The sequence below is a fragment of the Pezoporus wallicus genome, unplaced genomic scaffold (genome assembly GCF_028554395.1).
Source record: "Pezoporus wallicus isolate ANWC-B61680 ecotype Strahan unplaced genomic scaffold, APGP_CSIRO_Pwel_v1 contig_8088, whole genome shotgun sequence".
Taxonomy (NCBI): Eukaryota; Metazoa; Chordata; class Aves; order Psittaciformes; family Psittacidae; genus Pezoporus; species Pezoporus wallicus.
Genome location: NW_026642341.1, coordinates 729,416 through 754,659, shown reverse-complemented (window position 1 = coordinate 754,659; position 25,244 = coordinate 729,416). Strand labels below are relative to the sequence as shown.

At 45.5% G+C, this 25,244-nt stretch overlaps 1 protein-coding gene across 8 annotated transcripts in view; it reads left to right on the top strand.

The window, feature by feature from the left end:
• PTPRT (protein tyrosine phosphatase receptor type T) overlaps window positions 1-25,244 on the top strand; it is a 277,331-nt gene that overhangs the window by 130,523 nt on the left and 121,564 nt on the right. For all 8 annotated transcript variants that reach the window (XM_057428931.1, XM_057428926.1, XM_057428924.1 and 5 more), the window contains exon 8: window positions 22,000-22,201. In XM_057428931.1, the coding sequence (XP_057284914.1) occupies window positions 22,000-22,201 (202 nt within the window). The remainder of the gene's footprint in view (window positions 1-21,999; window positions 22,202-25,244) is intronic.

Sequence of the window (25,244 nt, the reverse complement as noted above, 5' to 3'; positions counted from 1 at the left end):
TTAGGCACTGAGAGCTGTCCTAAGGTCTCCCTGCAGCCTGGTTCACGGGTTTTGCTTGGCTCTCAACCAAAACTGGCTTTTCTTCTCTTGTTTCCTGGTCTGTAGCTGTGGTCCCTGGCCAGTGCTGTTCCTTGGGAATGTTACTGTTCCTTTAGCCTCTCCTGGGTGTCACAGACCCTGCAAAGGCAGAGTCTGTTCAGGGTCTTGTATGTGAGTGTCTCAAACAGAAATGTTTCTAGCGTTGTGTTCTCAGTTCATTTATTTTGTCCATACAGTAGTAAAAATCGAAGTATCTGTGCTTGAGAGTGAAAAAAGGAGGAACAAAAAGCTCTGCCAATGTATTATATACATATAATATATACCTGCCAATATCTGAAGCTAAGCGGGTCCTCACTGCTGTAAGAGTGAAAGATGAGTTCAGCAAGCAGCAGGTCATGCAAACATCAGCATATAAAATAATGACTTTGTGTCAGTGTAGCTTGTTTCCTCGTACTTGCATTCCTTCCCTTCCCACTTAGAGCACTCACTGTACCATACCTCTAATGTGATAAACAGATCTGGAATGAAAATGCTTAGCTGCATCCTGATTATAGAAGCTCCTAATTATAGGAGGTATCCTGAGGTTATGACGACATGCTGATTGAATGCAAAGTGGTACCTTCTCAGAAGAGTTTCTAAAGAGTAATTCAGGCTTGTCTTGCTCTGTTAACGTTGTCGGCATTTTGGGGTCAGTCTGCTTCCGTGATGGATGTATTTTCATATTGTATTTTGGATCTGTACAATGCTGTCCCAGGCAGGCTATGATTAGTTCTGTCTCCCCATCCTCATTCTGATAGTCACCTGAATATTTGGACCTGCAAAACGAAAATTATGAGTAGTGGTTCTCTATGGATCTGCTAGTGACAGTGCACAGCCTGTATGTAGCAGATGGACGTCATCTTGGAAGATAGATGCAGGATGCAGTTGTGAGAAATGTCTGTGTAAATCACTGCTTCTGGAGGGACTAGGTCTGTCATGTTCATGGACATACTGACAGAGGGGGGAGAGTGAAATGAGCTCTTAGGCAGAAGTTCTTCCCTGTGAGGGTGCCCAGAGAAGCTGTGGCTGCCCCATTCCTGGCAGTGTTCAAGGCCAGGCTGGACATGGGGGCTTGGAGCAAGGTGTCCCTGCCCGTGGCAGGGGTTGGAGCTGGATGAGGATTAAGGTCCTTTCCAACACAAACCAGTTTGTCATTCATTCTGTGATTCTGTAACAGCTTCATGGAGTGAGAGGTAATAACTGAAGTTGTTTGCCTTATGTGTCCAGTGCTCTGGGGAAGCAGCTGTGCTTCTGAGAGCTCTTCATCGTGCACTGGTCACGCTGTGTTTGTGCAGCTCAGCTCAAAGAAGCAGGGTTTGTAAAAAGACTTGTGTGCCAGATTTGGCCTCCAGAGCCAGCTTTGGTGAGACTGGAGAAGAGTTGGACCCAGCTTGGCACTTAGAGCGAAAAGCAGATTCGTGAGGTTGGCTTGTGTGGCTTCCAGCTTCACTGCACTTTTCATTAAATTCAAGCCATTAAGAATGCACATCCTCAATACATTTCTAATTTTTAAAAATTGCTTAAAAATAGGATCATAATTAGATCAGCAGGAGGCAATTCTGAAAAAATTTATTGCACCGTGAAAGCCAATAGAAACATGATGCAATAATCCCAGAGCCTGGGTCTGAGTTAAGTTATGGTGGTTTTCCCTAGAAATGGCCCATAAAAATTGATACGATTTTTTTTGAGCATTAATTAGCCAAGTCTGTAAACTAAAACAGATTTGAGTTTTGTAGACTTTCAGTGGGGAAGAAAAGACAATATAACCGTTCATTCTAGTCCCTATTTATTTGTAATTATTTCCTTTGGTGCAAAATCACCTTTTCTTCTCCTCAGCCGATCCATGAATTTCCTCCCTACTAACAGAACCTTGGGATTTGCTTCCCCATAGTTTGGCCCTGTCATTCAGCGTTATTGAACTGGCAGTTTTGTTTGAGCACTTCAGTTACTCATTGCACTTTACGTTTGCTCTGGCTGTATTAATCACTGTTTTTTACAAACTGGGAATGTAAATGATGCCTTTGTCATCTGCACCGTGGGATAATTTCCCTTTGTAAGAGGCTCCTCAGCATTTCATGCAGTTTTCCTAGTTGCGTAATAAGTGTTTTATTCCCTTCACTGTAAGATTTACTTAGGATCCTGCTTTTTACTATTGTTTTCCACAGAAGAGCTCCCCCAAAATCCAGATTTTCCATGAAGCCAACATTCCTGTTTCTGTGCTTCTCTGGTGTTAAACTGTATGCATGCAAATGGCAAAATACAAACTTTGGAGTCTGTTCAGGCTGTGTCATGGCTCAGGGAGAGTAATTGCTTCAATCAAATGCTGGAGTGTTCAGAGCATGTACAGAGGAATGGAAACTTGAGTAAGTCCCTCGTGAGAATTTAGCTTACTGAGATCTATAACCTGCATGTGTGACGTGTGCTGCACAAACAGCCTGTTCCTGGAGATGGGATCTTTGGTAAATTTGCTTGTGGTCTGACAGCACTAGAATCCCAGACTGGTTTGTATGGGAAGGGACTTTAAAGCTCATCCAGTTCCAACCCCTGCCACAGGCAGGGACACCTTCCACTAGAGCAAGCATGTTCATTGGTTGAGGTGCACATGAATTCTTCAGCATCATAATTTGTCTAGGCTTATCACTGGAGTTTCAAATCTAGGTGTGAGAAACACCAGACCTGGAAGACTTGAGCTTCCCCATGAAGCAGTAGGCTTCCCTTGGCAAATGTCTTTGATACAGAAAACACCATTATCAGGATTGAGACCTAGACTCAAATGTCCTCTGTGGTAACCTCATGTCCCTGGAGTAGTTCAGATTTGCTCCCTGTTTCCTAGGACTAAGAGCTGTGCAACAAAGACACCTCAGATTTCCTGTAAGGACAAAGATGAGGGGTCCTGGGACTCACTAAAGCTGCAGGACAAGTAGGTTTTATTGCTTGGGAGGGACAGAGTGGATGAGAATGAGCACGCTGCTTGTCACACATTAAAGGAGGGGACGGGCTTCTGTTGAAGTGCCTAAGGATTGAGTTATCTCAGAACAAAGTGTTAGGACTTTTCCTCTTGCTGGATGATCATAACCTGAAGAGCTGAGTGCCGAGCAGTACTGCTGGCTGAGTCCCTCTGCTAGCAGTCTGTGTGTGTGTATGTGTAAAACATCAAAACACACTTAGACTGCTGTGGTTTTAGGCAATGTCTTTCATGCAAATCACGGCTTGTTTTGTTTTTTTTTTCCCAATAAATTGCCTTTAATTTGAATCAATAAAAAAATCTGCCTTTCCATTACTGTGCGATGACTCTCTCCAGCTCGCCGGTGAATTCAGAAACCTGTTTCGCTTCAAGCCTCCAAATTACTTTAATAAGAACCAAGGAGAAGCAGCATAAACTAAGTTTTCTGCATGACTTTTCAGGACCAGGTGCCTGCACTCGAATTTGCCACATTTTGATGCCACCCTCCTCATGCTTTAGACTTCGGAGTCTGAGCTGAGCCTCATTCAAATTTACATTCTCATTATTACTATTCAGAGTGTGAATGCTTGTTGGTAAAAGGCACTAATGTTGCAGTACGTCCAGGAGCAGCTGGTAAATCTATTTGGACTGTACTTTAAGCAAGCGCGAAGCGTCAATGTCGGGTATTTTTCCTTCTTATAAAATGCCCTGTTATTTTTTTCAGGGTAAGTTTAGGCTGCAACTGGAAGTATTTTATTTGCAGTGGTTTAGTTATGTCTAAGCATTATGTTTCTACACTTTCTGTTTGAAAACTATTGCTATCTTTCAACTGGTACAGTAGGTTTTGAGAACTCATATAAGGGGCCTGTAAAGTCTTGAAGCTGGGCTAGAAGAACCTGGCACAAAATACTGTATTCACAGCTTCGATATGTTCTGTAGCAAGCAATTATTTTTATGGTCTTTGGGGCTGAACCAGTATAGGCTTTGAGGTTGAAGCCATGAATCGCTTGAGACAGTCACAGAATATAGGCCTGCACTAACCAAGGGGGGTTTTGTTAAAGTTACAGCTAAAGCTTCACTGCAAAGAGCCATAGCTTTTCTAACAGTGTCGTTTAGGGTTTTGAAATGTCCCCATTTTTGATTTGTGGAGACCCCTGGAATGCTTCCTTCTCCCAAGATGTTTTTGTGCAGGAGCACAGCAAATCTAACTCTCCTGGCTGAGTGTTTTTCTTAGCATCTTTCAAATAGCCTGCAGAGTGTCAGACATCCAGGGGAAGAACAGAATGATGTTAGGATTTGGAAAGGATTTGGATGGATGGAGGGGAGGGTGGCAGTAGGAGCATCTGCAGCATGACTCACTGTGACTAAGTGTCCTTTATGTACCCGCCTGGGGTTGCCGAGAGTGTGGAGGTTCTTCCTGCCTTTTGCTCCCATTGCCCTGCTGCAGTCCTCTTCAGTGTAGGAGGCATGGCTTAGGGTTACTGTGTTTGGAGATCGTGTGGGAGGCAGTACTGAGAGAAATGCCTTAGAGAGAAAATACCTTCATCATCAGAGAAAATATCCAGTGGCTCCTGTTCTGCACTCCTCTGATTTTGCTTTGTAGGTGGCTCCTAATGAAGAACAGTTTGATAAGTGCCTGAGCCTTTCAAGTTGAGTTTTATCCTGTGACTTGCAGCGTGCAGAGCTGAAGTCTGCATCTGCTGCAGTGAGCCCTGTTCACCTCCTCCCCATGGCAGGTTAAACCCTTTGGCTTCCTCTGGTTGCTCACCATGGTGCTGTGGCTCTGCCTGTCCACCGCCCACTCCAGCTCCGTGTCCAGACGTTGGCACAGCAGTGGTGTTAGCAATGGGGCTTTTCTCGGTGTCACTGAGAAGCCAAGCTGCTTTCCTCTATTTCTGGCCCCTCAAAACACTCCAGGAGTTATGGGGAGGGAGAGAATTGCACCAAACAGGACAGGCTTGGTGCAAGCTCCCACTGGTTCTCATGGAGGCCAGGAAAGATCCTTGCCCAGGGGAAACAAAGAGTTGTGGTCCAGGCTTTATAGAGATGTTGCTTCTTATTTCTAAGGCAGAGTTGGAGCTAGACAGCTTGGTCCTTGATTTTACAGCACATTAGAGAAAGGGAAAGAAGCAGCAGAGCTACATTATAATAAAGGGAGAGTTGGAGCTACAGATTGCACTATTTTGAACTTTGTCTTTTGATACTCCTTTAACTGTGATGCCTTTTAATGGAACGTAAGGTCTGTCCAATGCATCTTTGGAGCATCACGAGGAATTTGGTGATAAAAAAGAGGGGTGGAGAGAAGATTGCTCTAAATATCCCTGCTGATGTGGAAAACGAAGAAGAGGGGATGAGCCAATCTAATGGACTATCCTGTGACCACAATTTATGGCTGACTGTATTCCTGCAGATGAGGTAGAAAGAAAATCCAACAGACCATTAAAAAAGGGAACAGAAACTTTTCTTTCACTGACATTCTGAACTCAAGAGCATGTACAGCAAGTGGATTATGCCAAGAGATTTACAGAACAGTTTAAAAGTGAAATGGAAGTGTTTTCATGAGGATGGGAAGTGGATTGCAGGACCATAAAACCAGAATTGAAGCTGAGAGGTATCTGGAAATCTTAACGCTTCACTTCTCATTCATGTGGTCCCCATAATGTGCATTCAGAAAACAAAATAGTACAGCTGTAAAAAAAACCCTTAGGACGTAAAATACACCATCATGCACATGATACAGTCATCATGCACATGATACAGTCATCTCTGTGCTGGTCAGTGTTGGAGTGAATGCCTTTGTTTTCTCAAATTGAACAAAAAACAAAGAAAAAACTTGTAACATGGGAAGATCTGTGTGTGAGCAAAATGAATCGGCCTCTGATCCCAGTGCTGTTTGAGACCTTTGCTGATGTAGTTCTCAGACTTGCCTGTTTGAACATGTCCCCCTCTTTTAAACAGTAGTTCTATTTGAAGGAAGCCGGATTTTGGTGTTTGTGAAAGTACACTGCTTTGGTGTTCACTCTGATCAGGTTCCTTACTGGATCCATGCACCTTGAACATGCTGTGCCAAGCTTCAAAATATATCTGGCTCCTGGGTCAGTAACTTGCAGTGGGCGATAACAGCGCTCAGGAGAGGCAGGGTGGTGACATCTGGCATGGGAAGAGAAGAATTTGGGCATCGTGTGATTGTGAGAGCCCAGCTCTCTCAGCCTGGCTCCAGAGCAGAGCTGCTCCAGTCCCTGTCAGCATCTCCATGGCCTCCTTTGGACTCGCTCCAACAGCTCCATGTCCCTCTTGTGCTGTTGCCCCCCAGAGCAGAGGAGAATCCCCTCCCTCGATGTTTTTGCCCAGAGAAAGCAGCTACAAATAGAACATCCCACAGAGGTGGGTTGGGGCTGGTGGGCACTTGCTTTTTAGACCTTACCCTCCAACATCCCTGTCTGGCCAGTCATTTCCAGTGTCTAGGCAACAGGGTGAGTGAGATGCTCCCAGGGATACTGCAGCACTATGAAGGGCTGGGCAGGACCATTGCTTCAGCTTTGGACTACTGAATGCATTTGCTGCACTTTAGGTTACTGTATGTCTTTTTCCCCTCTACAATAGGTGTTTAGTTGCTGAATGAGCTGTAGCTCTCTCAGCTAATGGGTAGCTCAGAGACACCATAGGTGGGGAAGTCACTTAAAGAAAGGGAAACATACTTTTGGTTGGAATTGTTAACTTGCTTTATACCCTGTGCATTTTACAGCCTCTGGCTTTTGTGGAAATAGACCTCTGGTGAATAAACCAGAACTGCAGCAAACCCGATTGGAGGCAACCTCGTCTGTATTAGTAACAAGACTTTATTCATGTAGTACACAATGTGTCTGCAAAAATTGTAATCGCAGGTATTTGCTCCAAAGCAGTTATGTCCTGAGGAACAAGGAACGATGTTTTTCCAAGGTGATGGAAGATTTCCAGCTCTGTTCTGACTTTGGGCTCTCCCTGGGACATAAAGAATCAGGTCCAGGATTTATTCAAGATGAAATGAGCAACAGTGACTTTATTCAGTGGAAGTGGTAAATAGTCTGTGCAAAGCCCTGGGGCTGGAAACACTGTGATGTCTCTTCAAAGGCACTGATGTATCAGGCACAGAATCCATTTATTCCGATGAACTGTTTTGATTAGGGTGGAAAGTAAAATCACAGTGTAAAGTCATGTGCGCCTAAGAGAGAGCAAGGGTGGGATGGAGGAGGATGTTGCGTGTGGATTAGGAATTCGTGGGTTTGGGGGAACTGAATGGCTTTTCTACATGAAAACATAGGACCAATCCCTGAGGGTAGAGGTGATACAAAATGTATGAAGTTGAGATGTAGAAAGCTTGTCAGAAAAGGTTTCTAGGGGCAGAAAGTTGTTCAACCCCCAGGCTCAACTCATGCATTGCTCTGAAACAGGGTTTGTGCTGTGGGGTGCACCTGGGGATGGGGTGTTCCTGTCTCCTCCACTGAGCCTGGGCATCCCACCTGTGCTGGACCTCTCGTGGGTGCCTCATATCCACATGTTACAAAGGTGCTGGAGGCACATCACACCCAGGCAAGGGTTGGTGCCTCCTCCATGGTGGCATTGCTTTTCATTCATGCAGTGCAGGGCTTCCTCATGCTCTCCTAATGCAGCTATCCCAAGCTGCTTGACCCATAGGTGTTCCCTGTTTGAGATGCTCCCTCTGCATCAGGGAGAAGATGCTGCATAGCAGGTGAGGTGCCTGCCCACTGTAACCTGTTGTAGTACCAGCTCCACCAGGGCCTGTCCTCCCTGTCTCCATCTCCCCGCATCCACTCCAGGAGATGGGCCTGGGTCCTCAGTGTTGTACCACGCTGTGACAAGACGTGGCTGCAGCTCTACTCTCTAAATCACTACTGAGCAGCACAGTCACATTCATAAGAACCTTTGCAAAGCTGCTCAGGAAAACATGGTCCATCTTGCTGTAAATACTAATATGCAGGGCACCATCTTAACCACTAAATCCCAAGCAAATATTTTGCATATACAGATTTATTTGCTCCACTGTTATCTACCTGCAGAGCCGACCATATTTCTGCTAGAATATTGCAGAAGCTGAAGCAGTCCAGGTGGATTTATTTGCTGTTACTTAGAAAATTAAAATAAGGATTTTTACCTGGCTTCAGGAGGAATTTCTTGCCCCATTATTTATGATGGGTGTGCATTAACTGGGGAGCTGGGTTATCTTCCCTTTGGTTCTGTAGGGCTGAATTAGACTTGCAACACTTCTCAGAGTCTTTGCAACTGGTCAGCCTGTATTTTAGGGAATTACGCTGGACAAGGTGGAGGTATTCATTTACATTGGGTTTGGGAAATGCACAGCCTATTTCCATCTTTCCCTTCTTCTGTATGGCTGCTTTTTAATATGTCTAGTGAGAGAAATCCAAAGCTGCGACAACCTGATGGCATAGCTTGGGACGCTGCAGAGTCTTCGCTTTAATGTGTAATGCCAAAAACTGGTTGTGTCCTCAAGTGTGTGTATTCTGCCTTTCTGGCATGCTATGGAAAGCTCCTCAGTGTATGAAGATGATAGCTGCAGGCCATCAACTTATTTGATGGTTAGCAAAGCATGACCTCTCTTACGCATCTTATTCATGGATATTTGGTGTTTGAGATGCCAGTGTTTCCAGTTCTGATCCAAGTCTGAAAATGGGAAGATCCAGGCAAAAAAAGGAAGGACCAAAAATTCAACATACAGAAGTGAAATTTGGTTCAGGAATGCGTGAAAGAGAAAAGACAGGCCAAACACTGCGCTGCTGGATTGTGTCAGAGCTGATTTCCAAGTGAGTTCTCACCCTTAGTGCTCTGTGCCTCCTTGACTGAAGATGAATCTTTAATTCCTTTGTAAATTTTCACAGGTTGATCTTAAGATAAGAACACTTGGGGCTTGATGTGCTTATCCTCTGCTTTGGAGATGAGCATAAAGAAATGCACTTTAAATTCCCTTGGCAGTAAGGGAAGCTAAATGTGTGCTTGAGTGGTTTGCTGGGCTCAGAACATTTGCTTAGGCGTGTCAGGTTGGTGTAATGTGTATTCTTACTGACAGTAATACCTTGCTGGTGTGTTGAAGTGTGGAGCCAGGCTTCTTATTTTGTTATGAGTATCAGAACCTCTGTAAGACTTCCCACGTAGCCATAGTTGTGGGTTTAAGCTTTCATCTGACCAGTCCGTGCTGCTTTTGCTTCTGTGTTAAGTCATCTCCTGTCTGCTGCAGGGTTGAGCATTCTGGAGAAGCTGTGGATATGTACCTGAGTTGAACTAGCTGATCTGGCACCTTTTCCCCCTCCACTTCCCATGTGATGGCCTGTTTCAGCAAGTTAATGAAAAAAGTGCGTGGTTTAGTTTGCTTTATGAAATAAATTGGAGCTTTTACCACTGATTGTTGTTTCTAACTGGTGCAGCAAGTTCCCCAGCATCCCTGGATGGTGCACAGGTTGCTCTCCATGCCAGTGCCTCCATTCCCACTGCAGGATGCAGTCAGAGCAGGTGAGGTGCATCCTGAAAACTGCCCTCCTGCTTTCCTTAGCCTGCATCCAGAAAGATTTGGGGTTTTTTGTAATGCCCATAGGTATTGGGTTGGTTTGGGCATCCCTGGCAGTCTTCAAGGCCAGGTTGGACATGGCTTGGAGCAACCTGCTCTAGTGGAAAGTGTTGCAACAGGGGTTTGGAACTGGATGAGCTTTAAGGTCCCTTCCAACACAAACCAGTCTAGGATGCTGTGATGATTCTATGACCATATTAGCAAAGGTCACCCCAAGCAATCAGGGGGAATACAATCTCTAATACTATACTTCTTAAAAAAAGCACAGCAAGCAACAGCCCGTTACAGGGTGTTATAGAGGGATTGTGCCTCTCTGCAGTTCACTCTAAGAAGGCAAGCAGCTCTGATAATATATGTGGCAAAGAAGGGGTTGCTTATGTTCTTTATGTCTTACCTTTCACATCAAGTGAGACTTGTGCTGGGCTGGGAAGACGGAGGTGAGCTAGGCAAAGTATTTGTGTGCTTTGATGTAAAAACACAGAGCTGAGTCCTTCCCCTCTGACACTCTCGGCTTTCAACTTGAAATCTAAAGGATATCCCGCATTCAGGGCTCTGGTTGTTTATGATTTGCACTCTGCTGGATACCAGCCCTGGAACTGCAAGTGGTAAGTGTTTCCAGACAGTCATGGTGTGAGCAGGAGTGGGGACTGAGCCAGTTTTCATGTAGCTGGCAACCTTAGCAGAGTCTCTATAGCAGGGGAATAAGCTACTTAAAATTATACAGAACAGCAATTATGTTTCACCTTTGGAAAGCAAATGAAAAGATCTTTAATTTTCTGCTGAAACTCCAGTTGTGCCAAGATTAAATATAGAATTAATACCAGGAGATACAGATTTCTGCAGAAAAAGCAGTATAACAAAAGTTCGGGCTCTGTATCCTGAATCTGTAACTGCCCTTTGCTGTCATTTTCAGCTGACAGTGATGCTACTTCATCATTTACTCCCTGTATTGCCTTAGCTTCTTAAAGCATTTGGTAGTTGTGCAGAACCACCATGAAGGGTGGTTATGAGAATGACCCCGAGCAAGAGGCTGTGGGAAGAAAAAAGCTGATTTTCCTTCTTGAGTACAATTTAGGCAGGGAGAAGGCGTTGGATGGCCAGGTTTAAATTCAGCAGTGCTAATTGTTGTTATTCGGCTTAATCCCTCATCTGAAGAGATGTCACTGAAGAGGAAGGGGCAGTTAAATCTTTATCACTTATCCTGGTGTGCAGTGGCCAGGGAGGAGCCCAGTTATGCTGATCTGTGTAAGGAATATGTGTGGAATTTTAAGAACACGTTCCTAATCTTCCTGTTTTCAGGTCCAGTAGAAGGCAGGACGGGAAAGCTGTGGTCAGGAATGGCTATTCCTTGCTATTCCTTGCACTGATATCTGAAGCTGCTGTTGCTATTGAGTATTTTAGGGGTGAGGCACACTTGGGTTCAAAAAGAGAGGTTTCAGAACTCGGTGTTGACTATGTGAGAGTGATGCAGATGTAAGGTGAACAGAGGAGAAGCCTTGCAAAATGCCTGGAAGGTCAGTGGTGCCTGACCTGGCAGCAGCCGAGATGCTCTGTGAAACACCTTCTTCACCTTGTGCACCCTCTGGACATGCTGAATTCAGTGAAACAACCTGCAGGTCATACCAGGAGCTAGAGGTGGTTTCCTTCCACCAGAAGTCATTTGCACAGGTTGGTCACACTGTACTTGGATCTTAACCCTGGCCTGGGGGACACTGCTTCCTGAGGCAGTGAGTTGGGAAGGGAAGGAACCGATCAGATAACTTTGAGTTCAATAATATTTAGGTCAGACTTTAATGCATCAGGGTTTTTTTTTTTGTGTTTATTTTGCTGAAACAGGGAAACGTAAAGTTTTCTGGAGGCTTTGTTAGAGCATGAAGTATGTAAAGCAAGGTTTGAAACTAAATAGCCTATTGTTTCCCAAGGTGTTGCCAAGTGTGAAGTCTTTCAGTTGTCTCCCTCCCTCCACCTGCAGTGGTGGAGCCTGTGAAACACATCCAGCAGTCTCCACGGACACCCAGCTCCCTCACCTGGCACTCCTATGAGCTGTGTGATGAGCTGTAGTGCTGGAAAATCACACTTTGCCTGTGACAAACTTCTTTCTCATCTGTCTGTGAAGTTTTGTGCTGACCCTGTTATGAATCTGAAGCAAGTGCCATAGGAAAGCACAGGAGAAAAGTTCCACAGCATGGCAGTCAAGGAGATGTTCTGCACACTCTGGTGGGGTGCAAATGTACCGGTGCTGGGCTCCAGACACGTGAGCGCTGAGCTTTTCTAAAGCTTCATTAAGTAGGGCATAAACACCACTAAGGCTGGTGCACCACTGAGTCTGCCCGGTTGTCTTCTCGTTAAGTAGAAGTGATTCTCATTCAAGAGAGGATTGTGTAACTGGGAAGTAGCAATGTCTCCAGTTAAGTGGTTTTCAGAATCATGGAATCCCAGCCTGGTTTGGGTTGGAAGGGACCTTAAAGCTCATCCAGCTCCAACCCCTGCCACAGGCAGGGACCCCTTCCACTGGAGCAGCTTGCTCCAAGCCCCTGTGTCCAACCTGCCCTTGAACACTGCCAGGGATGGGGCAGCCACAGCTTCTCTGGGCACCCTGTGCCAGCGCCTCAGCACCCTCACAGGGAAGAGCTTCTGCCTAAGAGCTCATCTCAGTCTCCCCTCTGGCAGGTTAAAGCCATTCCCCTTGGCCTGTCCCTACATCCCTTGTCCCAAGCCCCTCTCCAGCTTTCCTGCAGCCCCTTTAGGCACTGGAGCTGCTCTCAGGTCTCCCCTTCAGGAGCCTTCTCTTGTCCAGGCTGCCCCAGCCCAGCTCTCTCAGCCTGGCTCCAGAGCAGAGCTGCTCTAGCCCTCGCAGCATCTTCGTGGCCTCCTCTGGAGCCCCTTTAAAAGAAAGGCATTAAAGCTGTGGCTGCTCTGTGGTTTCCGTTCTCAGGGATGCCAGCAGCTCTGTTCTCTCAGCTCAGTGGTTTGCTGTCACCTCTCTGTCAGCCCAAGCAGGCGGTGGCTGGGCTGTTGGGCTGAGGTGGCAGTGTTGGGTGACGCGGTGGCAGTGTGTGGCCCCACAGGGCAGCCCTAGTGCGGGCTGTGCCTACAGCTCCGGCTGCTCTGGTCGGGAGCACACTGCCCTCCTCATCCGCTGCTGCTGAGCAGCACGGGAGGAGCTGACGCTTGTGACAGTGACAGGGAGCCTTATTCCCAGTGCCCCTTCTGCAAGCAGTGCACCAGCCATGCCCCAGCATGCAGCACGGTGCGATGAAAGCCGATGGTTAAAAACCCAAGTCGTGATTCCAGGTCTTGATGCACACGACGGGAGTGAGTTCAAAAAACAGCAGTAAGTCAAGAAAAAGCTTCATTTTCCTGTAGCTCAGCAAAGTGAGAGAAGACGTGAGTTGGGGTCTGACATTATGGACTCATAGAATGGCTTGGGTTGGAAGGGACCTGAAAGATCATCTACTTCCAAACTGCCCGCTGTTGCACAGTCACGCACACAGTGGCTGTGTGATGGTCCTGGCTCCTCTGTGGTCCATAGCAAGAGATGGGTTCAGTCTTGAGACATTGCTAACTGAAAGAGACCCAAAAATGTTGTGGCTACTTGTCAGCTCCAGAACATATGCAGGAGCTGGGGGTTGGATGTTGTGTGAGCGGTGTGGGGAGGTATCACAGTATCACAGTATGTTAGAGATTGGAAGGGACCTCGAAAGATCATCTAGTCCAATCCCCCTGCCGGAGCAGGAGCACCTAGATAATGTTACACAGGAATGTGTCCAGGCGGGTTTTGAATGTCTCCAGGGAAGGAGACTCCACAACCTCCCTGGGCAGCCTGTTCCAGTGTTCCGTCACCCTCACTGAGAAGAAGTTTCTTCTCAAGTTTAAGTGGAACCTCTTGTGTTCCGGTTTGTACCCATTACCCCTTGTCCTATCATTGTTTGCCACTGAGTAGAGCCTGGCTCCGTCCTCGTGACACTCCCCCTTTATATATTTATAGACACTGATAAGGTCACCCCTCAGTCTCCTCTTCTCCAAACTATAGAGACCCAGCTCCCTCAGTCTTTCCTCATAAGGGAGATGCTCCACTCCCTTAATCATCTTCGTTGCCCTGCGCTGGACTCTCTCCAGCAGCTCCCTGTCCTTCTTGAACTGAGGGGCCCAGAACTGGACACAATATTCCAGATGCAGTCTCACCAGGGCAGAGTAGAGGGGAAGGAGGACCTCTCTCGACCTACTAACCACCGCCCTTCTAATACACCCCAGGATGCCATTGGCCTTCTTAGCCACAAGGGCACAGTGTTGGCTCATGGTCATTCTGTCGTCCACTAGGACCCCCAGGTCCCTCTCCCCTACACTGCTCTCTAACAGGTCGTTCCCCAACCTATACTGGAACCTGGGGTTGTTCCTGCCCAGATGCAGGACTCTACAGTTTCCCTTGTTATATTTCATCAAGTTACTCCCTGCCCAACTCTCCAGCCTGTCCAGGTCTCGCTGGATGGCAGCACACCCTTCTGGCGTGTCAGCCACTCCTCCCAGCTTAGTGTCATCAGCAAACTTGCTGATAGTACACTCAATTCCCTCATCTAAATCATTGATGAATATATTAAATAATACTGGTCCCAGTACTGACCCTTGAGGCACTCCACTAGATACAGGCCTCCAACTAGACTCAGCCCCATAGACTACAACTCTCTGGCTTCTCTCCTTCAGCCAGTTCACAGTCCACCTCACTACCTGATCATCCAGTCCACACTTCCTCACTTAGCTGTGAGGATGCTGTGGGAGACTGTGTCAAATGCTTTGCTGAAGTCAAGGTAGACCACATCCACCGCTCTGCCATCATCCATCCACCGTGTTATTTCCTCATAAAAGGCTAAGAGATTGGTCAAACATGATTTCCCCCTGGTGAAGCCATGTTGACTGCCCCTCATAACCTTCTTATCCTTGATATGCCTTAAGATGGTACCAAGGATAAGGTGTTCCATCACTTTCCCAGGGATGGAGGTGAGGCTGACCGGTCTATAGTTACCCGGGTCCTCCTTCTTGCCCTTTTTGAAGACTGGAGTGACATTTGCTTTCCTCCAGTCCTCAGGCACCTCTCCCGTTTCCCAAGACTCGGTAAAGATGATGGAGAGTGGTCTAGCAATGACTTCCGCCAGAATGGGCTGTTTGATAAAGACAGGCAGAAAACATCAGTGGCGATGTAGGGGGATAATGTAATGGATTTGCAGGTTTCAGATGTCTTCCCCAAACTGTCACTACAATGGGAAATGTATCTAAGGTTGCATAATGTATGTACAACCTAGTGTTTGATTTAACAGCAGTAATTACCATTTGCATTGTAAGAGGTTGCAATTGCTAAAATCAGAGGGGAAACTTAAAGCCCTGATGTTTGATGGTGAATATGGTTGTACTGAGCAAAATTCTGCTTGCTGCGTTTGATTAATTCCCTATGACAAAAGATAGAAGATGAAGTGGTGTGTATACTGGGATCAGCTGTGGTGGGATGAAACATATGAGCATATTCTTTTGTTTTGACTGGCTAGCTCTCAATCCTGAGACATTAGAGCTTGCTGCCCTCAGTTTTAAGGTTGTGAACACATGAAATCCTGACAACTCGGTTATTCATCAGTGTGAAAGCTTACTCGAATGTATGAAATGCATGGGAAGGCTGAGTGGATACATCAGCCCTGATGTGAGCAGAATATTCTGTCTTGTTAATTTATTTATTTCACAGAATTAAAGGGAATCTGAACAGCCATCCCAGGTTCCCAAAGGGCTTTAGCAAAGGAGGGAAAAGAAGGACCATTACAATGAAGTGATATTTATCACAGTTCATTCTTTTATTAAGCTTAGGTCCCAATGATTGTGCTGTAATGCATTCTTCCAAAGGAATGTCTAAACCCAAAGGGTAATTTATCACATTGCCTGATGGTGCATTTCCCTGTTTAATCACCACATTTTTAACAATATGTACCCTTTTTTCTACAGGGATTCTGAGTTTTTTAACCTCCAGTTTCCAACTATACTCCTGATACTTTTATTAACCGCCATGGCAAGGGGGTATGGAACTGGATTACCTTTTAGGTCCCTTCCAACCTACACCATGCTACGATTCTAGGATTAAAAAAAAGCACAGGACAGAGTCCCTCTCCTGCCTCCACCATGCAGAGGGAGTAAAATTCCCAGGACTTGGCTTACTGTCTGTGTTTGTGGAGATTCAGCAGGCACCTGGGCACAGGATAACTGCTGAAGAGGAGGCTGAACTGCTGAATATTCATTGAACTTCTTGAGCAGCCTGCGAAGTCCTTGCGGAGTTTTGTGTTCTGGTCGATGGCTGATACTGAGGCTGAACAGATATTTTCAAGGTGCAGCTAATGAAGCATAATGTATTATGTACGTAGAATCATAAAATCATCACAAAACCTTAAAGCTCATCCTGTTCCACCCCCTGCCACGGGCAGGCATCCCTTCCACTAGAGCAGCTTGCTCCAAGCCCCTGTGTCCAACCTGGCCTTGAACACTGCCAGGGATGGGGCAGCCACAGCTTCTCTGGGCACCCTGTGCCAGCGCCTCCGCACCCTCACAGGGAAGAGCTTCTGCCTAAGAGCTCATCTCAGTCTCCCCTCTGGCAGGTTCAAGCCATTCCCCTTGGCCTGTCCCTACATCCCTTGTCCCAAGCCCCTCTCCAGCTTTCCTGCAGCCCCTTTAGGCACTGGAGCTGCTCTCAGGTCTCCCCTTCAGGAGCCTTCTCTTGTCCAGGCTGCCCCAGCCCAGCTCTCTCAGCCTGGCTCCAGAGCAGAGCTGCTCCAGCCCTCGCAGCATCCTTGTTGAAGATATAACCTGTTATTTTATATATAATGATATATTCCAGTACCACAGTCTCCCATTCCTTGCGTCCACATACAGTTGCCTAACACCCAAGGGGCATAGGAAAAAAAAAGTGGGTTAAGGATATTGGTTTATTTTTAATTTATTATGTGTTTTCTTCTGAAGTAAGATTTGCAGTGGAAAATAGCCTTGTGCTTCCTAGTTCAGTTAATAGCTCTCCTCCGGTCTTTCCCTTCATAATGAAAGCTTCATAAATCCTCACATTGCAATAGAAGTTTTCCAGTCGCAGATGATGACAGTTAGCAAAGTGTTCACGTTTCCCTAGCAAAGTGTGTTAAATTAGGCTCTGTGAAGGAGAGAAGAGCTATATTAATGTTCTTAATATTATGTCTTCATCTTTGTGGTTGTTAACATCATATTTACTCAGTGATTTCCAGGAGTTAACATTCTGAACTCTTAAAATGGATGAAAACCAGAGGGGAAGATGGAGCAAGAGGGGATGCTTTGGACTTTAGAGTGCACTGGTGAAAATTGGGTGTCTGCTTGACTAACAACAAGAAATAAACTCACTAACCATCCCATTCTTTACACTCATCTGTTCTTGTTTTATTCTCCATAGTCTAGCATAGCAGCTATATATCAGTGAACACTAGGAAATTAAATACAGAAAGGCTTTTTTTTTCTTTTTTTGTAGTTTCTACTAAATGTGTACTTCCACTGTTGACCTGCTTTACATGTTACAAACAATTTGGACTCATGTAGCCAAACTTTGCAGATTGACCAGGGACTTGGATCCTCTGTGCACCTCCTGAGTGCATCATTCCCATCCAGCTGGATGGATGATAGAACCAGGGTTTTGTCCCTCCTGTCCAATTGGGATGTGGCTGTTCTTCATCCTTCCCAGACCCCTTTGCAATCTGACTTTCTGATTACTTCAGATTTACTGCTGTTGTTGCTTCAGTTTGAGAATCATTTCATTAACTCAGTGAAGGAGGATCAAAGGAAGATTTAGGATTTATTAATGTATGTTTCTTAGGTTTGCTGTATTTTAGCCTGCTCTGGGTTTTGCTGTGATTAGAACCACAACAGTGTTGGCTACTCAGAATTTCCCTTGGGACCATCAAGTTTTGCCTGGAGCCAGGGTGTAAGCTCTCCGTTACCCGTGCAAACTCTGGACAGCTGTCGTGGTTTAAACCCAGCCACGCAGCTCGTTCAATCACTCCCCCCCTTCTTTCCCTCCCCCGCTCCCGGAGGGAGGGAAAGGAGAATCAAAAAGAATGCAACTCCCACGGGTTGAGATAAGAACAGTTTAGTAACTAAGGTATAACACAGATCACCGCTGCTACCACCAATAATAACAATGATAAAGGAAATAACAAGGGAAGAGAATACAACACCTCAGCACCAACCAACCAATAACTTGGCCCCCAAGCCCGACCAAGCTCTGACCGATACCTCCTCCAACCCCGCAGTCCCAGCCCTTCCGGGTAACTCCCAGTTACATCCTGGGCATGACGTGCTGTGGTATGGAATAGCTCTTTGGTCAGTTTGGGTCAGGTGTCCTGTCTCTGCTTCCTCTCAGCTTCCCCTCCTCCCTGGCAGAGCATGAGACTCACAAAGTCCTTGGCCAAACCAAAACATCCTTGTTATCAGCTCTGTTCCCGAGCTGAAAGTCAAAACACAGCACTGCACCAGCTACCGAGGAGGAGAAACATGACTGCTACTGCTGAACCCAGGACAACAGCCCTTTCAGTTTGCAGACAAAAAGCAACTTTGTTCTTATGTTGCTATGCAAGAGATAACCAGAAAGCTAGTTAGAAAACACAGAGCTTCAGTCTTGTGAGAAATTTCCTCATCTTTATATTTGCATTTGTTCTGCATCAGAATAAATCCAAATATTTTTGATATTTCAATCAGAGTGACATTCTTAAATATATTTTTTCAGTATTTTATTTGTTTTCTGTCTAGGTTTTTAAGTGTTTAAATTAATATTGTTGTTTCCTTTTCTCACAACACAGAAGTATTGCATGACTTGGCTTGTCTTTAAAATAGCTTATTTCAAAATAATTCAGGACAGCTGCTTTCAAGTGATTGAGTCATCCCATCTTCTGGATTAGAATCTCTTGTTTGTTTTGTAATGAGATGGTTCAACACTTGGAACAAGAAAATCAGATAAGTACTCAGCATGCCAACTAGAAGAGCAGGTGGTTTGTTCAGCGTCCTTCTTATTCCAGGAAAGAGATGTATTTCTTCTCCAGATGTGTTTCTGTGCCTGTACTCCAGAGTTAGAAATTTCCATAGTTTCTTGTTGAATTTTTTCAGTGTCCGATTCCCTGAGATTTCTCTTGCTTCAGAAATTCTAATTTAAATCAAGTAAGAAGGTGGCAACTTCTCAGTATCTTCTTTTCACCCGATTATAATTTGATATATGTTGCATTTATACGTGATAGCCAACATAAAAGTCGTACATAACAACACCTTTTCTTTCTGTAAGAGAAACTCTTCTGCCACAGAGGCAGAAACACAAATACATTTGGTGTGGTCCTTCCCAGGTATTGCAGTAAGGATGTGCTTCTAAGCGACATGATCTGGTTGAAGATGTCCCTGCTCACTGCAGAGGGTTGGACTGTATGAGCTTTGACAGTCCCTTCCAACCCAGACTGTTCTTTGACTCTATGAAATACCAGCAACTTCCGTAACTGGAGATGATCCTGGCTATGAGCAGTGCAGAGCTGGATGGGCAGCCTGTGGGCTCAGCAGTGTGCTGGATGTGTCCCGGGTCAGGAGGGAGCAGGCAGCCAGCACTGCACAGGACTTATTTGACAAGGAGAGATGTAGTTGTAGCTGGAATTGCCTTGAACACTGCCAGGGATGGGGCAGCCACAGCTTCTCTGGGCACCCTGGGCCAGGGCCTCAGCACCCTCACAGGGAAGAGCTTCTGCCTAAGAGCTCATCTCAGTCTCCCCTTTGGCAGGTTAAAGCCATTCCCCTTGGCCTGTCCCTACATCCCTTGTCCCAAGCCCCTCTCCAGCTTTCCTGCAGCCCCTTTAGGCACTGGAGCTGCTCTCAGGTCTCCCCTTCAGGAGCCTTCTCTTCTCCAGGTGGTATTTTGCACTATCATTCTCCTGTTCTCTGTGTCATTCAGGTCCTGTTGCTGTGTTCAAGGTAACATGTTTTGTGGACAAGGATCACTGTTTTCTGAATGTCTGCACATCCCCTGCTTTAGCAAGGTTCATATCATAGAGCCTGCTGCAGGAATAAGGTTCTCACAATATGATAGTGCCATGGATCTCTCTTTACTGCACTTTACATATTCTCAAAACTAGTTAGAGTCAATGCTGGGGTCTGAGTTGAGAGAGCAGTCATCCTGAAAACTGCCACACTGTAATCTCCAGTTGTGGATGTTCTCCCTCTTAAGTACAGTTTTCTCTTTTCCCACTCGTTGTGAGTTGGCCCGAGTTGTTTTAAGCTCCCTTCTACTCCCTTCTGTAGTCAACAGGAACAAGAAAAGCTGTTGAAGTGGTTTAGGTTTTTTAATCAGTGTCTTTCCTCCTCCCCTGAAAGCTTTTCTAGCTCTATTTGCCTTAAGGGAACAGGGTTTTTAATGAAGAAAAACAACTGTTTTTTGTAGTGATTTTAGAGCTGGTGAAGGTTGCTGAGTGCTTTTATTTATATGGAGATCAAGGACAAGTGCATCTTCCATTTATGTTTATAGTCTGCTTGAGAATAAATCCCCCTGATTTCACAAAGGCACTCTCTGGGAATCCTGTGCATGTGGTTCAAGCTGTGAGCAGTAGGAAGTTCCCTTTCATTTTCCCCAAGCCCCTGCTTTGCTGATTCACCTATGGGATGTATGGAATTGCTATTTCTCTACCGCTTGATTTGCAAACAGAGCACACATCAGTTCACTCCTGCCTCACAGCTTAAATACATTTTTCTTTCTGGACTTGGCTATGGCATTGACTGGGTCATGTCTCACGTTAAGGTCTTTGGTGCTCACTCCAACTCTGATGGTGGTTTTGCACAGATTCCCTTGCCTTGCAGTACCTTGATGCAATAAGAACTGTGGGAATATTGTCCCAGGCCATGTGCATTGCATGGTCCTCACCTTAACTAAGGAGAAGGAGCCAGGGTAAAGATTTCTCCTTCCTGCATGACTTCGCTTGGTTCGATGACCACTGTGCTGAGATCTCTTTCTCGGGCTTCTGGTGAATAATAAGAATTTAAAACCAGGCCCTAATTCCTGCTTTTGTAATTTCTTGCTGCTCTGTGGGTCTGGTGTGATTCATGGCCCTTCCCATTTGTGCTGCCTCATCTTGGGTGTAGCACAGTCTAAACCATTTTCTTTCCAAATCATGGGGTTCACCCTGACACCTCCTCTGGTGCCAGGAGCATCAGCCTTTGTCTCTATTTATCCAGTTATTATTAAAGTCTCCCTTTTTAAGCATTGTATATTTATTTTTGCTCAAAATGCACCAATTTCCATCTGCATAAAGCAACTTAAAATTTTTCAAAGGCTGTTTCAGCAAAGCTGGGAATAGCATTCTGTGGAGTCCTTCATAAAAAATTGAAGACTTGGTGTATTAACATACATTGATTTATTCATAGTGTTTCATTACAAATAAGCGAGGAACCCATAATATCAGGAGAGGTTAGGAGAGCACCGGAGCACGTTACATTATATTGACAGCTCAGTGGAAATTGAGCTGCCTTTGGATTGAATTTGAAACGCAGGCAAGGAACTGGCTGGTAAATAAGTCATGAGTTTTACTTGCAGGTGTCTGTATGTCACCAGGGGGGCCGTGGGGAAGCATAATGGAGCTCGAGCATATTCCAGAGGTGAGCTTTCAGCCTGGAGTGCTCTGAAGGTGTGTTAGCTCCAGCCGCGTGTGTTTGCATGAGCAGCTCTCCAGGCCTGTAACCTGCTGACTTGTTCTCTCAGGCAAAAACCGGGCACGATGCCATGGGTAAACCTGCAGGCTGAGGCTCAGCACGGGGAGGGAGATGCTATCCAAAGCTGACTTACAAATCAGAGAAGAGAAGGGCTTTGGTCTAAGGACTTGATGATATTTATTTCATTTAAATTCATTTAATTTCATAAATGAAAGGACTTCCCCAGACTTTGTTGTCATTCCCATTGTTTTCAGCAGCCTCAGGAGAAGCCCATTTATGAGAGGAAAGAAGAAAACTTGATGGATAATGTTTTCATGTGCGGGGGAAGGGTTTTACGGGAAGGTCTCATGGAAGTCCTTCCCCTTGTGCTGTGTGCTCTGGGTTGGCTGCAGAAGTTCTGAGCTTCGGAACCAAAAGCAGTTCTGTGCGTTTTTGTTGTAAATTGGCTCATGCTGAGGTTTTAGTGGAGAGAAGAAATGCGTTTTTCTCTAAGTAAAGCCTTGGAAAAATTGTTGTGTTTGTTTGGCAGCATCCAAATACAGAACCATGCACTGGAGATGCTGAAGTTGCATCTGTCCTTGTGTTTTTGGTGTCCAGTCTCCAGAGATAGCAAAATGGGGGAGCAAAGAAAGACCAGCTGCAGCAGGCTCCTTATCTCCTGACCTTGCTTGTTCTTCATTTGCAGATCACATACAAGGCCGTTGGGTCTCTGGATCCCAGTGCTGACCTGTCCAGCCAAAGAGGGAAAGTCTTCAAGCTAAGGAATGAAACACATCACCTCTTTGTAGGATTATACCCAGGGACTACATATTCATTCACCATCAAAGCCAGCACAGTCAAGGGCTTTGGGCCACCCATCACAACACGGATTGCAACCAAGATTTCAGGTACTGCTTTGGAGAGAAATAAAAAAGAACTTTCTAGGGCTTTGTTCTTTAGACCCCGAGCTGAATAGAAAGATTGTCAGCCTAGTGTCTCTACTAGTTTCATATTGCAAATCTTTAAACCAGGCACAGTCCAGCCTCTCTGTTTGTTTGGGTTACAAATGCAGTGGTTAATTTGAGGATATCTTCAATATCTGTGAGCATCTTTATGGAGCATTTTAAATTAGAACCTTCATTAGTTCTACAAATGAATGTTCCCTGTAATAATTGTTGGTATTATCTGCGTGGCTGAGGAAGCTCCTTCAGTAATGTGGCATTTCTTTTCAGAATGCACTGGAATGGATGTAATGAAGTATTTGAATTAATAGTGCAAGGAGCCTAAAAATAAAAGAGGAAAGCTGGTTTTATGTTTCCTTTCTGAGCAAGGGCAGAGAGGAGCCTTGAGGTAGGCAGGCGAGTATATGAGAGGGATTAAAATCAGGAGGCATTGCAAAGAAAAGGTGCATGTGTGTCTAGGAAAAAGAAAGGAAACTTAGGCTGACTGTTGAAAAAAAAGATAGATAAGGGTTAGAAATAATATTGGGCAGATATATGTAAACTTGAATTTTACCGTTTAATTGTTAGCATTAAGGTAGGCTCTCTAACAGAGTTTAAGACATTAATTTATTTTTAATACCTTGACTGTTATTTCAGTAAAGTCAAAAAAGAATGTTTGGGACATTAGGGACAATTGTAATGCTTGAAATTATGCCTGGGTATGGTAGAAAAGAGTGCACAAGAGTCTGTGTTTCCCATTGCCTTATCTCAAAACTGGTTAATAAAAAAGAGTTGTTAGCAGTAACTGACAGTGTAAACTGTAAGGCAGTAAAATATATCTGTTCCCTGCACTGGCCATCAGCAGGGTGTGAACACTGAACATCCCGTGCAAAAGCCCATGGTCAGTCCTATACAATAAACTTGCTCCCAGAGGTTAGTTGGGAGAAGAATGATTTTTGGATTGACTGGGGTGTCCTTGGAAGACTGCTCTAAAATGAAAAGACATATGTGCTGTAGCAATGTGTGAGTGTATGTGTTTATGTGGGTGGACATGTTTGTTTATGTCCTAATCGCAGTTAAATGGCAGAACTCGTGAGGATTTCTCCTTGGGCAGGACTGGGATCTTGTAAAACAGGCATTAAATTGATGAGCAGTGTTGGTAATGGAGAGAGAGCGCTGCCAACTGGAGTTTTAAAGAGGTACTACACAGCTGCTCCACGTTGAGCACGCAGGAAAACTACTTCATCTTACTTCAGTGTCTTGTGACTAATACAGATCGATAAATGAATTACAGACTCTGACTGGTTTGTGTTGGAAGGGACCTTAAAGCTCATCCAGTTCCACAGGCAGGGACACCTTCCACTAGAGCAGCTTGCTCCAAGCCCCTGTGTCCAACCTGCCCTTGAACACTGCCAGGGATGGGGCAGCCACAGCTTCTCTGGGCACCCTGTGCTAGCGCCTCAGCACCCTCACAGGGAAGAGCTTCTGCCTAAGAGCTCATCTCAGTTTCCCCTCTGGCAGGTTCAAGCCATTCCCCTTGGCCTGTCCCTACATCCCTTGTCCCAAGCCCCTCTCCAGGTTTCCTGCAGCCCCTTTAGGCCCTGGAGCTGCTCTGAGGTCTCCCCTTCAGGAGCCTTCTCTTCTCCAGGCTGAACTAGCCCAGCTCTCTCGTGCTCAGTGTTGCACAGTTACAGTAATACCTTTAGCTAGTCAAGGCTGCCAAGACCTATGCTTTTGCATTTACTTTTAATTATATGTGTCTGAAAGTAAGATTGTAAATGCTCTGCATTTACCGCAGGCAAACGTTTTACAGCAGGCAGGGTGTTTTACATAGAGGATAACTGAAGAGGTCAGAAGGAGCCACCCAAGCTAGCTGGCATAGCAGAGACAGTTGCGTGGCCCAGTGCGGTGCTTCTAGTTAGACTAGAAGAAGCTGCTTCAAAGGAGGGTGATGGAGCCTGCAAAGGCAGAGCCCAGCCTGTTTCTGATGCCCAAACTGGCTTTGCAACCTGTTTGTAGTATTGCGTCGGCCGTAGCGCCATCCCCTCTGGTCAGAGCAGGTGCTAAACAGTTCTTGTGGTGGCATCTCCAGCAGCTGAGGTGATCTCTGGTACAGAAGACCACTGGTAACACGCATCTTCTTTAAATGACGCACACTGCTTCCCCTTGGTGCCGAGCACCTTGTTCAGAAAAGTCCTCATTAAGGAGCTGGCATTCATGCTGAACTCATTGCCAGCTTATTGACCGGGAAGTCCGTGGCTGAGCTGATAATAGCAACCACCATTCTTGACAGTTTTCAGGCATTTAGATAAAAATCCTGATTATAAACAGGATTACAGTGGAAAGCTCTGTGAGAGGATTAAAGAAGGGCTCCCCGCGATGCAGCTTGCCCTTGTGAGTTACAGATGAACTAGCTGTGTGAATTCCTCTGTTTGCTCTGTACTTCAAAGCTGTTTCAACAAAACTTGCATCTTTGGAATAAATTTGGTGCTGCTCTGATCTCGTGATTTCTTCAGTTCTTCCACAGTCAAAATTGCCCCAAACAGATGTCTGCTGTGGAGGAAGCAAGAAGGAATGTAATAATGTTTCCGTTTCCAAAGGGAAGCTACTCTACTTTCATGAAATGATCCTAATAGAAGATAACAAAGCAGAAGTAGAAACTAGACTTTGGCTAAGTGTGAATATTCAGTGGGTTGCTCTGTTGCTTTGGGAAGCACCGAGCACGCTGTTGGAATTCTGCCTGGTGATTCAACATCACTAAAGCGCTGGGGTAAAATGTCATGGGTTGGAGTGCTAAAATAACCTGGCTAATTTGGGCTTCTCTCTTTTCATCTTTCGTGCTTCATAACACACCCTCCAGCTAATGAAGGAGATACAGTTTAAGTCTCTGTGTTAAAAATTCTTGAGTTGTGGGGGGCTAATCCAATGACCTGAACAGTGAATAAGGGCCAGGTTTCCTGGGTGCTGTTCTTAGCTCTGCCATTGACTCCCTCATCCTAAGTGGCCTTTA